General features: G+C 49.8%; 1 protein-coding gene across 12 annotated transcripts in view; it reads right to left on the reverse strand.

The window, feature by feature from the left end:
* PPP2R5C (protein phosphatase 2, regulatory subunit B', gamma) overlaps window positions 1–14003 on the reverse strand; it is a 98639-nt gene that overhangs the window by 31758 nt on the left and 52878 nt on the right. For all 12 annotated transcript variants that reach the window (XM_010851344.1, XM_010851355.1, XM_010851343.1 and 9 more), the window contains exons 3-5: window positions 3518–3628; window positions 2479–2571; window positions 2261–2391 (exon numbers count right to left, since the gene is read on the reverse strand). In XM_010851344.1, coding sequence (XP_010849646.1) covers window positions 2261–2391; window positions 2479–2571; window positions 3518–3628 — 335 coding nt within the window. The remainder of the gene's footprint in view (window positions 1–2260; window positions 2392–2478; window positions 2572–3517; window positions 3629–14003) is intronic.

The raw sequence follows: 14003 nt of genomic DNA on the forward strand, positions 1-14003 counted from the left end.
GCCGAGGCCAGGCCCTGTGGGGCGCCGGCAGCCACTGCGGCCTCTGCCTCGAGTTCCTGGGGCCTGGGCGGGTCACGGGACGCGAGGGCCAGCAGACGGCTGACCGAAGCTTCCGGCTGCAGGGGCGCGTTGGCAGCAGAGGCTGAGGCCCGGCTCTACCTGCCACCTAACCTTCGGGCTCCACCAGTGACCAAGACGGGTGCAAGCCCTCACCCGGAGCTGCCAGCCCTCAGCCGGGCTGTGTCTGACTCAGCTGTGAAGACGCTGACTAGACTTGAGAAAGCACAGGCCTAGGTAGGGGCCTCGCACCAGCAACTCGGGGAGGGGGCCGAGCGCGTCAGAGACCGTCTTACAAGCCGCGGCTGCGCCACGTCGGGCGCGGTGAGCGGGGTGCAGCTCCTGGGGACCCTCTCCATCTTTCTCACATGAAGTGAGGAGCGGGTGGTGCCGAAGGTGGAGACCAGGCTGGTCACGGAGCCCACAGAACCAGCTCCCTTCTGACCGCACCCATCAGGGGCGGTTCTTACAGACGGGATCACTGAAGATAAGAGGAGAAGGCCACGTGCCCAGCACCGAGCGCGCAGGGAGAGCTGAGCTGTACCGGGTGACAAACTTCTGGACAACCACCTGGTCAGGCATTCCAGGCTGAGGTCACGGTTCCTCAGGTACGAGGCAGCCTCTCCTCCCTGCACGCAGCACTGACTGGTGGTTCTGCACAGAACAGAACCCACCTGCCCAGGGAAGGAACCTTCAGGCAGAGCTTCCTCCACTTTAGTCTAAAAGACCGGAACTGAAATCCTACCTGCTTGCTGTTGATTAAACAGGGGATGCTAGGTTTTGATATATAAGCACATCAGCCAAGGAACGATCTTGTTAAAAAGGAAACACTACACCAACAAAGACAAAACAGGAACATGACATTTAGGAAACACGACGTCACCCCTCTAAGTCATGGGTCCAGCCTGGGCTCCGCCATATAAATGGGCCATGTGGAGCGTGGAGGGAGTCTGAAGGGAGGCCATTCGTGAGCTGGACAGCTCTGACGCCAAACTGCATTGTCAAGTCTGCAGATAAAGTGGGGGGCGCCAGACCCTGCTGACCTGCAGGCGGGCGGGCGGGGTGAGGGACGGCTGGGGCAGGCCGGCCCTGGGGCGGAATTCCCAGAGAGGGCCGCTGGTCTTGGCTACAGGACCCTGTGTCTCGCCCACTGTCTCAGCCCCTCTGCTTTCCCTGCTTGGTCACAGCCACTAAAAAGGCCCCGGCCAGGCTACTGGGGTGCTCTGTGCTGGTGCCCCCAGGCCACCCCGTCCCACAAAATCCGCCGGCCTTCCAACCTCACAGCAGATGCCCGTCAGCGCCAGGATTCACCACTACCTGAGGCATCCCAGAGCCAGGGGCTTGGGGCTGAACTGCCCCTTACTGCTTCCAGGGGCAGAGAAGGAACTATGCTAAGGGTTTTGTCCACTGACATTTATTGGGCGCCCCCAGGAGCCGGGCAGGAATCTGGAGCTGGAGCTGTGAGACCAGCCTGCCCTCCCAGGAGACCAGACCACCCGCCACGCCGGGGCCTTTCTGGTGTGGGTCTGTTTCCAGAGCCCGGGCGGGTGAGGAGAAGGGCTGGTGGAAAACGGGAGGATGTGCGGGGCACTGGGGGCTCGCCCAGAACCTACATCTGCTCACCCGAGGAGCATGCTGACGCAGGAGTCGGCGGATCTAGGGGTGTTAGCACCCAGGTTCACAGACGTGGAGGTGGGCCGGTGTGCCAAGGGAGAAGGGGGTCAAGCTGAACACTTGAGGGACACTCTTCCCTGAACCCTGGGGCGCGGCCCTCCTCCACCATACCAGGGCCGAGCCGGCCCCCGTGGACCTGCAGGCCTGGGGAGGCCCTGGTCGCTGCTCTGCCTCACCCACTGCTTCCAGCAAGGACGCCTCCAAAGAGCCCCTGCGCCACCCCCACCCTCCTCCTTCCACCAAGATCCACAGGGAAGCGTGAGCTGGTGCGGCTCTGGGTGGGTCCAGAGGGAGCCAGGCTTGGGGTGCGAGCCGTGGGGTGTGGGTGGGGGGTAGGGGAGCAGGCAGAGCGAAGGGGCCCTGCCCAGCGCCCAGGCAAGAGGTGTAGATGGGCCCCCAGCTGCACATGACAGGCCGGCTGCTCACAAACAGCCCCTCCTGCTCCTCAGCCTCTGAAGGAAAACGGCGAGGCTAAGTGTGACGGGACCATCGGCGTGCAAGAGGGGAAGGCCACCGTGCAGGGACTTACCTATAAAATATATTATTTATCTGTTTTCTGATGTAAGCTCTTAAGCCTAAGAATTTTCCATAGATTCTGTGAAGGGTAGTTTTGAGAAAATCTCTCTCGCGGGGATCTTCACTGTCAAAGAGCTCTAAAAGCTTCAAGGAGAAAAAGACACTCAGTGACACGGTAATGCTCTCTGCGTAGATCACGCAATCTGTAGCTTCAGCTAATCTGGGCCTTACCTGCAATACAAACTTCTGATCAATATATTTCTTCGCTATATTAGGTTGGAAATCTGGAGACTCTAAAAGTCTTAAGAAAAACTCATAAACAAGCTAGGAGGAAAGAAAAAAAAAAACCACAGTGAGTCAAACAACATGGTATTTCATTAAATGGAGATTTCAAAATATACTATGAGTTGAATCTCTGTCTGCAAATACTAACCTTAAAAAAAACCACAGACATGTATCTAAAGAATCCGTATCAAAGCACGTGGCTTAATTATACTGAGGATGGTAATTGCTTTACTTATAAGAACCACAGGCTATACTCTTCCGTGGCATCTACACAGGGACGCCCGTGGCTGAGGTCGCCCCTGCTTGGAGCCCACAGTGCACAGGACCCACGACCCTGGCTGGGAACAGACTCCAGGTGGGATGTGCAGGTCCCGGCATCCCAGGGTCCTGGTGGAAGGCTGGACGCACAGGAAGCTGGGACCCCCGCATGAATGGGCTGCAGGCTGTCACGGTCACACACGATACTGAGGGCAGGGTGCTCTGCCTCTGGCCCCTCCTGTCTGCTCCCCATCGAGCTCCTTCCCAGGGTGTTTAGCTCCCCGACTGCCCTCCTTCAGCCGACCCAGACCTCCCAATCTAGCTCCTGGGGCTGGCGCCCTGCCCAATCCACCTCTTTCTTCACAAATGTGTCAGAAAAACAGCATCCGTCAAGCAGGTGGGCCCTGGGATGCATCGCAGGCAACAGTAAGTCTGAGGACCAAGACTGAAAAGTGTCTGCATAAGACCCGCGACCTCAGCTCAACAGTCACTTCCACTGAAAATATACTGACAGTTCTGTAGCTGTGTAGTTTCTGTAACATGTCCAAACAAACAAAAACCTTCTTCTGCTACAACACTGCTCTCGGATGTGCAGGTCTGCAGGGCTGTGACACCAAAGCTCAGAGGCCTCCCCCCGCCGCCCCAGGACCAGCTGGGCGTGGGCTCCCGTCCTGGAGAAAACACCGTGTCCCGCCCCTCTGCTTCTGGGGCACCCGCGACCCCGTACCTGCAGGTGAGGCCAGGCTGCTTCTAACGTTGGCTCGTCTTCCTCTGGGTCAAATTCTGCTCCCGTGGGGTTGGAGGAAGGTGGTAACGTTCGAAACATGTTAACTGCAAACTAAAACCCACATATTTTATAATTATAACCAGGATATTAAAACAATTTTCAGAGAACATCTACAACAATCTCAAGGCATTCTAATGGCAGCTGCCTCCTGTGGCGATCTGGCTCGTCTTAGTCTCAGTGTTCGGAAGCGGCGTGGGTCTCGAGAGCCTGGGTCAACGCCGCAGCCGGACCCAGGGCCGTGACAGCCTACACCGAGGTCCCTGCCTGACCTCTGGACAGCCAGCACCAATATGCACCACCCGGCAGGGATGACACCTGTTTTGGAACACGGAGAGAGTTCCGAGTGCTAGTGAGAAAAGCGGAGATCACAAAGGAAACTGTGGAGATCCAAGAACTGCAAACGGGGAGGAAAAAGCAGAGGTCGTGTTGCACTGGACACCGTGTGCACCTTCTGGAGTCCTCCGCAGGGACAGGGACAAGAGAGGCCACAGTGACGACACGGTGGTCTCCGGGTGGGCGGCCAGAGGAGCCTTTCCAGAGAAAGGGCTGTAGTGTTGGCAAGGAGAGGAGGATAGCCTCCTCTCGCCAGACAGCCCGGCCTGTGCCAGGACAGGACGCACAGACGGGCGAGTCCTCTGGGGTCCGGGCAATCCCCCCCGCGCGACTCTCTGCCCTCTGCTTTGTTCTCCTCCTTCACTGTCCGTCACCACGTACCCCCAGCCCAGGCTCTGATTGATCCCAACTTCATAAACATCAGCGGGCTTTACAACACATGTTTTCTATACACAATCTAGAATTCTTGGGCGCACAGGGGTCCTCATGGTTAATGAGGATAAAGCACAACATATACGACAGATTCCTGATATAAAATAAAAGTTTAGTTTTTGTCTGTCACCAATTCATAACCTATTTTTCTTTTGTAGTCAGTTTATTTCTAGAAAATTTCTGTTTTGTTTGGCTGTGTCGGGTTTTGGCTGTGGTGCTCGGGATCTTCTCTTGGGGCACACGGACCCTCCAGTTGCGGGGCACAGGCTCAGCAGTTGCGGTACTTGCTCTCCAGGTGCTCCGGGGCACCTGGGACCACAGTTCCCCAACCAGGGACTGAACTCATGTCCCCGGCATTGCAAGGTGTATTCCTAACCACTGGCCCACAAGGGAAGTCCCCTTGTAGCTATCGGTTTAAATGTGACCAGTGACCTCACCAAAATCTTTGAGCCGACCTACGCCAGTTAACAGAGCTTGACTCTAGGGATCAAAAGAAGCCCTCTGTCCCTGCAGCCCAGATGCACAGAATCAAACCCCCCCAACCTACAAGGCAGAATCCCATTCCACGGCAATAGAGAGGGTCTCTGCAGGGAGTTCAGAGCAAATCTGGCTCTTCAGAGAACAGCCTTGTAGAGACCAAGCGAAAACTCCAAGGCACCTGTTTTGGCTCGTCCTGTTTTTCTGTAACACCATTTTCCATGAACACACACAGTCACTCCCCATACCACGGGCTCCAGAAGCCCCACACCGAAAGTCTGGTCTCTAAGTCGTGTGAGAGGAGCCCACACAGGTGGTGCAGGAACAGGAGGGACAAAGAACGGCTGGAACAAGGAGCCGGAAGCCGGAAGCAACCGCAACAGTTTACTAAGAATACGAGTGACGCTCTTCCTGCGGCTCAGCTGGCAAAGAATCCTGCATCTGCAATGCAGGAGACCTGGATTTCATCTCTGGGTTGGGAAGATCCCCCGGAGAAGGGAAAGGCAACCCACTCTAGTATCCTGACCTAGAGAATTCCAAGAAATGCAAGGACACGCATGTGTAGTGCAGGGGGTCGTAAAGAGTCGGCCATGACTGAGCGACTTTCACTCTCGCTTTCCTAAGATAAAAGTAAAAAGGGGCGGTGCTCCAGAACCTGTGGACGGGGTGTGCGCACAGGGCCCAGAAGAGGCCTCCCAAACAACAGGTGACCGCAGAGCAGATGCTGGGACAGGCGTGGCCAGGTCGAAGGGGCAAGTCCTCTGTCCCTGGCCCCCAGGTTCCCGCCCTAATGGGAGAGGCGAGCTCGTCTCCTCCGGGCCTGAAGGGTGAGGCGGGGGCAGCAAAACAAGCATGGTCACCACCGCCCGCCACCCCCCCTCCCAGGCTGCGGGGTGTGAGAGGACAGGATCAGAACGGAGCCGGGGGCCTTCGTGGGGTGCGGCATTCCTGGGCCGGGCTTCCCAATCCTCTCCCTGAGAGCCACTGGTTGGGGGGCTCCCAGAGATTGGGGCTGGGAGCCCTGGAGGGGAGGTGTCTGTGAACACACTCTGCCTTCCTCTTTGGGAGACTTGCTGGTGGGCCCATGATGTTGGGGTGCAGGGCACCTAGAGGGGAGCACAGGGGCCACAGAGGTCAAAGGGGAGAGAGGAGGGGTCAGCTTGCCCGGATAGGGGCTGGAGGCTGGGACACATGGGGAGATGGCCGCCCCTCAGAGGGGGTATCCGGGGAAGCCCAACATTCCCCAGAGCACAGACACCCCCAGGAGGGGTGGTGACCCAGGCAGAGGCCAGGCTGCAGGACGGCAGGCACAGGCCCCGCTCAGGGGATAGGTGGGGATGGTGAGGTTCTGAGCCGGGGGTTGAGTGTTAAACTTGGTGTGACAGCCATAACCAGAGGAGCAGGAAAGGGAGATACGACAGATTGTGGTTAAGGCAATGGCTGAAAAAAAAAAGCATACCTGGCTGACGGCTTAGAGTACCCACTATTCAATCCAACAGTGATCTGACTGTCACTGTGATGGCATTTAGTCACTGTGGTCACATCTAGATCAGCTCACTTTAAGGAAAGATTACCCTCGAGAATGAGAGTGGGCCTCATCCAAGCAGTTGAGAAGTCTTCTAAGAGCAAAACTAGCTTCACCGAGGAAGAAGCAAGTTCACTGTGCACAGCGGCGGCGGCTCCCGCCCCTCGGGGTTCAGATCTGCCCCGTCAGACTCCACGTGTCCTAAGACAGAGCCTCAAAAATCCACCCATCCATCCATGCATCCATCTGCTCCTCTCTGTCTTTCTCTGCTCTATCTTACTGGTTCTGCTTCTCTGGAAGAACTCCGACTGATCCATCCTTGGGGCCTGCAAGGGGCTGTGGACCAAGTTGGTTTGAACACAAAAGTCCCCTTTTCAGTGTCCTGTGAGGATGACCATCTTCGGTCTAGGAAGTTTTATTACTGGCCAGCTCCAATGGATAGAAAATTATTTGTTTCATGCAACAACAACAAAAACCTCACACTAATTTCTACCCTCCTTTTCTACCACATTTCACTGCACTGATTTAATGCTCTAGAAAAGGGTAAAGACATTAAAAACTAAAACACAGATAAAAGAGCAGAAAGCAAAAAAACAGGCCACCTCAAGCTGTCCTTGGGTTTCCAACCCACCAACATTTCTTAGCCCGGAAGCTTCGGGGTCAAATGAATTGAGCACCATGGCGTGGAGTTTAGCTTCAGCACTATAGGAGGCGATCACTGCCAGCATCACATCACGCCATGGATATCAGAGGGAATCCGTTTCTGCCGTGAGTCTAGAAGCCTTAGATCTGGTGCAGATCATGCAGACCACCCCCCACAGCCTCTCAGCGTGCACCCCGATCCGGGCACACAGAGCCGGAATCAGGTCTTGGACAGAAAGGTGCAGCGTGACCTTGGGGCAGCCTCCCTGGGCCCTCTTCTCACTCAAGAGCAGGACCCGAGACTCAACAGCCTACTCAAGCCTTGGTTTTCTCACCCGCGGAAAGAGAGTAAACCCCTGCTTTGCATGGGGCATGTGAGAAACAGACGTCGTGACGCGTGTAGGCGTGCACAGCCCCCGCGCACGCGTGCAGGCATGCAGAGCCCCCGCACATGGCGTGGACTGACCGTGCTGTAGGAAGCACCTGCTTTGACAGCTCTCCCGACACTTCTACTTTCAGTATTTAAATGACCCTGGAGATGCTCTTCTCCCAGTTGCTAAATTTACTGAATAAACACAAACCAAAATGGCTCAAGAAGCGAGTTTATGGAAAAGTCTCACCATTGAGCAGTAACATGCACGCTTTCTATGCCTGTGATACTCACCGCCAGTGGGTGAAGTAATAAAACACTCATGCTGTGAGACACCTGCAGTACAGTAAACAATATAAAGGTTTAAGACAGGAAGGGATACACTCCAAAAAGGAACATTGATAATCTAATTTCAGAGACAAGGAAAGAAAGGTTGATTACTCAGTTCTCTGTTTAAAACCACAAGGGTTCTCTACTGCTACTGATTCTGTTTTATTCATATCACTAGGATTTATAAAGATGAGTCCACCAAAGACCAAATTACAGCCCTTCCTCCGGTAATAGGAAGGCCAGCCTCTGAGGGTCATATTGCTAAGAGACACATTTTGGGGGTAGGGAGGAATGGAGCCCTTCCACGTTATATTTTAAATGGCAAGCTGTTATTTGACTGCAAATTACGTAACTGGGAAAACCAACAGAGGCAATGGCCAGAGCATCACAGTGGACCACCCATACGAAAACCAAAAATACACACCTAACAGCAACAGCCTCTCCACCAACAGGTAATGAGGAAACAGCTTCTCCACCAACAGCAGATAATGAGGAAACATGATTAATAGGTGGACCCCCAGATATGTGGCCACAAAAACGACCAAGGACCTGGGAACTCACAAGCCAGTTACAAGGCCTCAGAGCATGAAAACCCTAGGAAAGGCACTAAAGAATACCCGAACGAACAAGGACCCTTCCCTTCGCCAGTATGAGATGACATCGTATTACAAAGATGTAACTTTTCCACAAAGCAATTCATACTTTGAAAGCAATCGTAGTAACTCTAATTGACTTTTTAGGTGGATAATAATCCTAGTAGCAGTCTTAAAGAGAAAAACCGTCCCCTGCCTCACTTGTAAAATGAGATCAGTCTGGTTTCACAGCAGAATTCAGGCGTCATCCTGGGGAACGTCTGCTTGACTTTGACCCTCCAGCACCTGCCACAGCGCCCGGCACCTGGTAGGGCCTCAAAAACCTGCTGAGAGTAAGTGGGTCCTTTGGGAAAAGCACTGACCAGTCACCTTATTAACTGCAACACCAAGTAATTACCTGGAAACTGTGAAAATGTCCCAATTAAACCTCAGCTCTCCGCTGCAGTGTCATTTCATCAGGGGAACCTCTCCTGACCCCAGGCCCAAATTGGGCCCCTGAGTTCAAGCTCTTCCATCATCCTGGACCTCTCTTCATGATCTGTGTCTCAAATATAACTGGACGGTTGGGTGATTCCTGGTCTAATGTCTTTCCCCTGGTGCTGCTTTCCAGGGCCCATCGCTTTATGCGGCACAGAATGAGCACTCTATTAACGTGGTGGGGCAGTGAAGTTGGGTCCCCTCCTCCAGGAATCGACATCATCACTTCCTCTAAGTGACAGCTGCTTTCAAAGGATGCAGCTTCACCTCCAAATAGATACCCGAATGAAGGAACCACAAGCTGAACTCTTACTGTGAACAGCTGGTTATTCTTATGATCAAATATGTTCTTAATCAAAGTTAAAGCTATGGAAATAAATACCTACAAATCTTTATAGAATACTTAAATAAAGGAAATTTACTCTCACGTTTTCAAACAACATACATTTTAATTTAATGACTATTTCACTATTAAGGGTATAATAGCATCTTCTTCAAATGAAAATATGCTCGTCATTTATAGTTATGCGATTCATGGGGTCGCAAAGAGTCGGACACGACTGAGCGACTGATCTGATCTGATCTATAGTTATGCATATAAATTTATTCTTTAGTTTTTATTTTTTGAACTTCAGAACAGAACATTTACTTACAAAAGATAACCACTAATCTGCAATACTTATAGTTCAGTTGGTGCTATTTAAAGATAACACTGCAACTGGAAGCTTCTCCTTAACTGTTTACTCTGGATCTAAGGTGACTTTTACACAGCCTCTGAACGATGTATTCCCCAGTATCTTGCTATGAAAAACCTCAACGATAAACAGCTGAATTTCATAGTGAATAACTATACAGCTACCAATTAAATTTTACCATTAACATCCTTATACATTACATACATTGATTTTTTTTTTTTGCAATAAATTGTGAAAAAGTTTAGGAATGCTTTGGAACGGCAAAACTATGTATTCTGCATTCAACATGAGAGAAATGAACTGAAAAGGGAAGCTTAAGAGCTAAAGTATTTTATCTGCTGGTCATGTATGCATAACCAACCATCTTCTTGCTATGTGCCATCTCCACTGGCTAGATGTACACAGCTACGCGATTATAAATTATGCACATAACCTTTAATTAGTTCATTTTTTAGAATCATTGCTGGACCACCTGTGTGGATGCAGTTACAAACCAACTGAGTATCTATTATAAATGAAGCAGAGACTTACACTTCCTGACAAGACACAGAAACAGAAATGGGATTTGCCCTACTTCCTGAAACAATGAAAAAAACTAAGCTAAAACATGTGGAATAATGGTTTGCAAGGCATGGATTTCAGGCAGTGAAAGATAGAGATTCCTGAGAGATGGGAAACAAATACCCAGCTTTCTCCTTCAACAGAATTTCCAGGTTTCAGCACAGGCAGAAAGAACCCAGGTGACGTTCAGCAGACACAGGTGTTAGAATTTGCAAGGTACAGTCCCAGAGAGGACAGAGGTGCACAGAGACAACTCCAGAGACTGCAGAGGTCTCCTTAAACTATTCAGCAGAGGACTGACCAGCACATCTGTGTCAGAAAACTACTGGAGCCTGCAAGAACACCCGAAAAGAGCAGAGACCCAGTACTCCCCCGGGGCCAACAGCAGTGCCTGTTCCCACCAACCAGACTGGAAGAATTCATTAATTCACAGAGTACCGGGCTCATAATCAGAGGGGTCTTATCTCAGTAGAGGGGATAATTAGCCACAGAGTGACTATGACCACAGTCCTTCCTTCTTGTTGTTCAGTCGCTAAGCTGTGTCTGACTCTTGGCAACCCCATGGACTGCAGCACTCCAGGCTGCCCTGTCCTTCACCATCTCTTGGAGTTTGCTCATAGTCATGCCCACTGAGTTGGTGATGCTATCCAACCATCTCATCCTCTGGTGCCCCCTTCTCCTTTTGCCTTCGATCTTTCCCAGCATCAGGGTCTTTCCAATGAGTCAGCTCATTAGTCCTTCCTAACACCTCTTAAAAGCAAGAATCAAAAGGATCAAACTGTTTGCAAGTAACTTAACTGCATGCAAAGCAAAGCTCCAGAACATTAGCAGAAATCAAGACAAAATCCACATGGTCAGGCATCCAATAAAAAATTAATTACCAGACACATAAAGCAGCATGAAAGATATAATCTATAACAAGAAGGAAAACCAATCAATTGAACTGACCTGGGACTGACACAATGGTGGAATTAACAGATAAGGCTAAAACAACATTCTGTGTTTATAAAGTTAGGTGGAGACACGAAGATATAGAAAATACATAAACTATATAAGATGAAGACGACAATGTGAGATGAAAAACTTACTGGGTGGGAATTAACAAAAAAGTGGAGACACTGCAGAAAATTACTGAACTTGAAGACAACAAAGGGAATCACCAAATGAAACACATGGAAAAAAAAATACAATGCTAAAGAGAAAAAGAGCACCTGTGAGCTGGGGGACAACTCTCAGGGGCCTAACACACACGTTACTGGAGTCTCTAAAGGATTATGGTGCAGGGGGGCAGAAAAAAATGTTTGCAGAGATAAGGGCCAAATACTTTCCCAAATTTGATAAAAATTATAAATGAACTCCAAACACAAGAAAAAGAAGACAAATACACCAAGGCCCATCGTAATCAAGGTGCTTGATTAAAAAGAATAAAAGAAAAAGATGGTAAAAAGCAGCCAGAGGGAAAAAAAAAAGATGCACCAGGTTCAAAGGAACAGAGGCAGGAAAGGCAGCTGACTTCTCATGAAAAACGATGCAAACAAGAAGAGAGTGGAGCACAATTTTTAAAGGATCAAACTCTGACCTGCTGCTCTATACCCACAGAGGTATTGTGGGTTCAGCTCCAGACCACTGCAATAAAGTGAATGTCAAAAATAAAGCTAGTCACACAAAGTTGTTGGTTTCCCAGTGCCTATGAAAGTTCCATTGAAACCGTATTATAGTATATTAAGTGTACAATAGCCTTATGTCTAAATATGCTAACCATTATCTGAGTCTTCAGAGAGTCATAATCTTTCTGCTGGTGGAGGGTTTGAAATATTTTGAGCATTACCAAAGTGTGACAGTGGGACACAAAGCGAGCAGAATGGTTGGGAAATGGTGCCAACAGAGCTGCCTGTCACAGGGCCGCCACAGATCCTCAATGTGTCACAAACACAATGCATCCAAAGCGTAATAAAGTGGGGGATGCCTGCGTGTCATTCAAGATCAAAGGCAAAAGAACGACTTTCTCAGGCAGACAAACGCTAGAAGAATCAATCGCTGGCAGACCTCAGGGGTGGGCCTCCCTGATAGCTCAGCTGGTAACGAATCCACCTGCAAAGCAGGAGGCTCCAGTTCGATTCCTGGGTTGGCAAGATCCCCTGGAGGAGGGCATGGCAACCCACTCCAGTACTCTTGCCTGGAGAATCCTGATGAACAGAGGATCCTGGCGGGCTATCGTCCATGGAGTCGCAAAGAACTGGACACAACTGAGCGACTACCCATAGCACAGCACAGATGTCAGAGGTAAAGAATCCACCTGCCACACAGGAGACTTGGGTTTGATCCCTGGGTTGGAAAGATCCCCTGGAGAAGGAAAAGGCAACCCACTCCAGTATTCTTGCCTGGGACATCCCATGGACAGAGGAGCCTGGTGGGCTATAGTCCCCATAGGGTTGCAAAGAGTCGGACACAAATTAACGACTAAACAACAACAGATGTCTACGACAAGAGAAATTTAAGAAAGTCCTTCAAGCAGAAGAAAACTGGAATCAGATGGATATCGGAATGAAGAATACTGAAAACGGTAAGTATTTGGGTAAGTATAAGAGGGTTTAAGAAAGAGAGGAAAACAATAGAATGGGAAAGACTAGAGATCTCTTCAAGGGAACATTTCATGCCAAGATGGGCTCGATAAAGGACAGAAATGGTATGGACCTAACAGAAGCAGAAGATATTAAGAAGAGGTGGCAAGAATACACAGAAGAACGTATGAAAAAGATCTTCACAACCCAGATAATCATGATGGTGTGATCACTCACCTAGAACCAGACATCCTGGAATGTGAAGTCAAGTGGGCCTTAGGAAGCACCACTACAAACAAAGCTAGTGGAGGTGATGGAATTCCAGTTGAACTATTTCAAATCCTAAAAGATGATGCTGTGAAAGTGCTACACCCAATATGGCAGCAAATTTGGAGAACTCAGCAGTGGCCACAGGACTGGAAAAGGTCAGTTTTCATCCCAATCACAAAGAAAGGCAATGCCAAAGAATGCTCAAACTACTGCACAATTGCACTCATCTCACAAGCTAGTAAAGTGATGATTAAAATTCTCTAAGCCAGGCTTCAGCAATACATTAACTGTGAACTTCCAGACATTCAAGCTGGTTTTAGAAAAAGCAGAGGACCCAGAGATCAAATTGCCAACATGTACTGGATCATGGAAAAAGCAAGAGAGTTCCAGAAAAACATCTATTTCTGCTTTATTGACTATGCCAAAGCCTTTGACTGTGTGGATCACAATAAACTGTGGAAAATTCTGAAAGAGATGGGAATACCAGACCACCTGACCTGCCTCTTGAGAAACCTATATGCAGGTCAGGAAGCAACAGTTAGAACTGGACATGGAACAACAGACTGGTTCAAAAGGAGTATGTCAAGGCTGTATATTGTCACCCTGCTTATTTAACTTCTATGCAGAGTACATCATGAGAAACGCTGGGCTCGAAGAAGCACAAGCTGGAATCAAGATTGGCAGGAGAAATATCAATAACCTCAGATATGCAGATGACACCACCCTTATGGCAGAAAGTGAAGAAGAACTAAACAGGCTCTAGATGAAAGTGAAAAGGTGAGAGAAAAAGTTGGCTTAAAGCTCAACATTCAGAAAACAAAGATCATGGCATCTGGTCGATCACTTCATGGCAAATAGATGGGGAAACAGTGGAAACAGTGGCTGACTTTATTTTTCTGGGCTCCAAAATCACTGCAGATGGTGACTGCAGCCATGAAATTAAAAGACACTTGCTCCTTGGAAGAAAAGCTATGACCAACCTAGACAGCATATTCAAAAGCAGAGACATTACTTTGCCAACAAAGGTCTGTCTAGTCAAGGCTATGGTTTTTCCAGTGGTCATGTATGGATGTGAGAGTTGGACCATAAAGAAAGCTGAACACTGAAGAATTGATGCTTTTGAACTGTGGTGTTGGAGAAGATTCTTGACAGTCCCTTGG

This window comes from Bison bison, unplaced genomic scaffold (genome assembly GCF_000754665.1).
Source record: "Bison bison bison isolate TAMUID 2011002044 unplaced genomic scaffold, Bison_UMD1.0 scf7180017864302, whole genome shotgun sequence".
Lineage (NCBI taxonomy): Eukaryota > Metazoa > Chordata > Mammalia > Artiodactyla > Bovidae > Bison > Bison bison.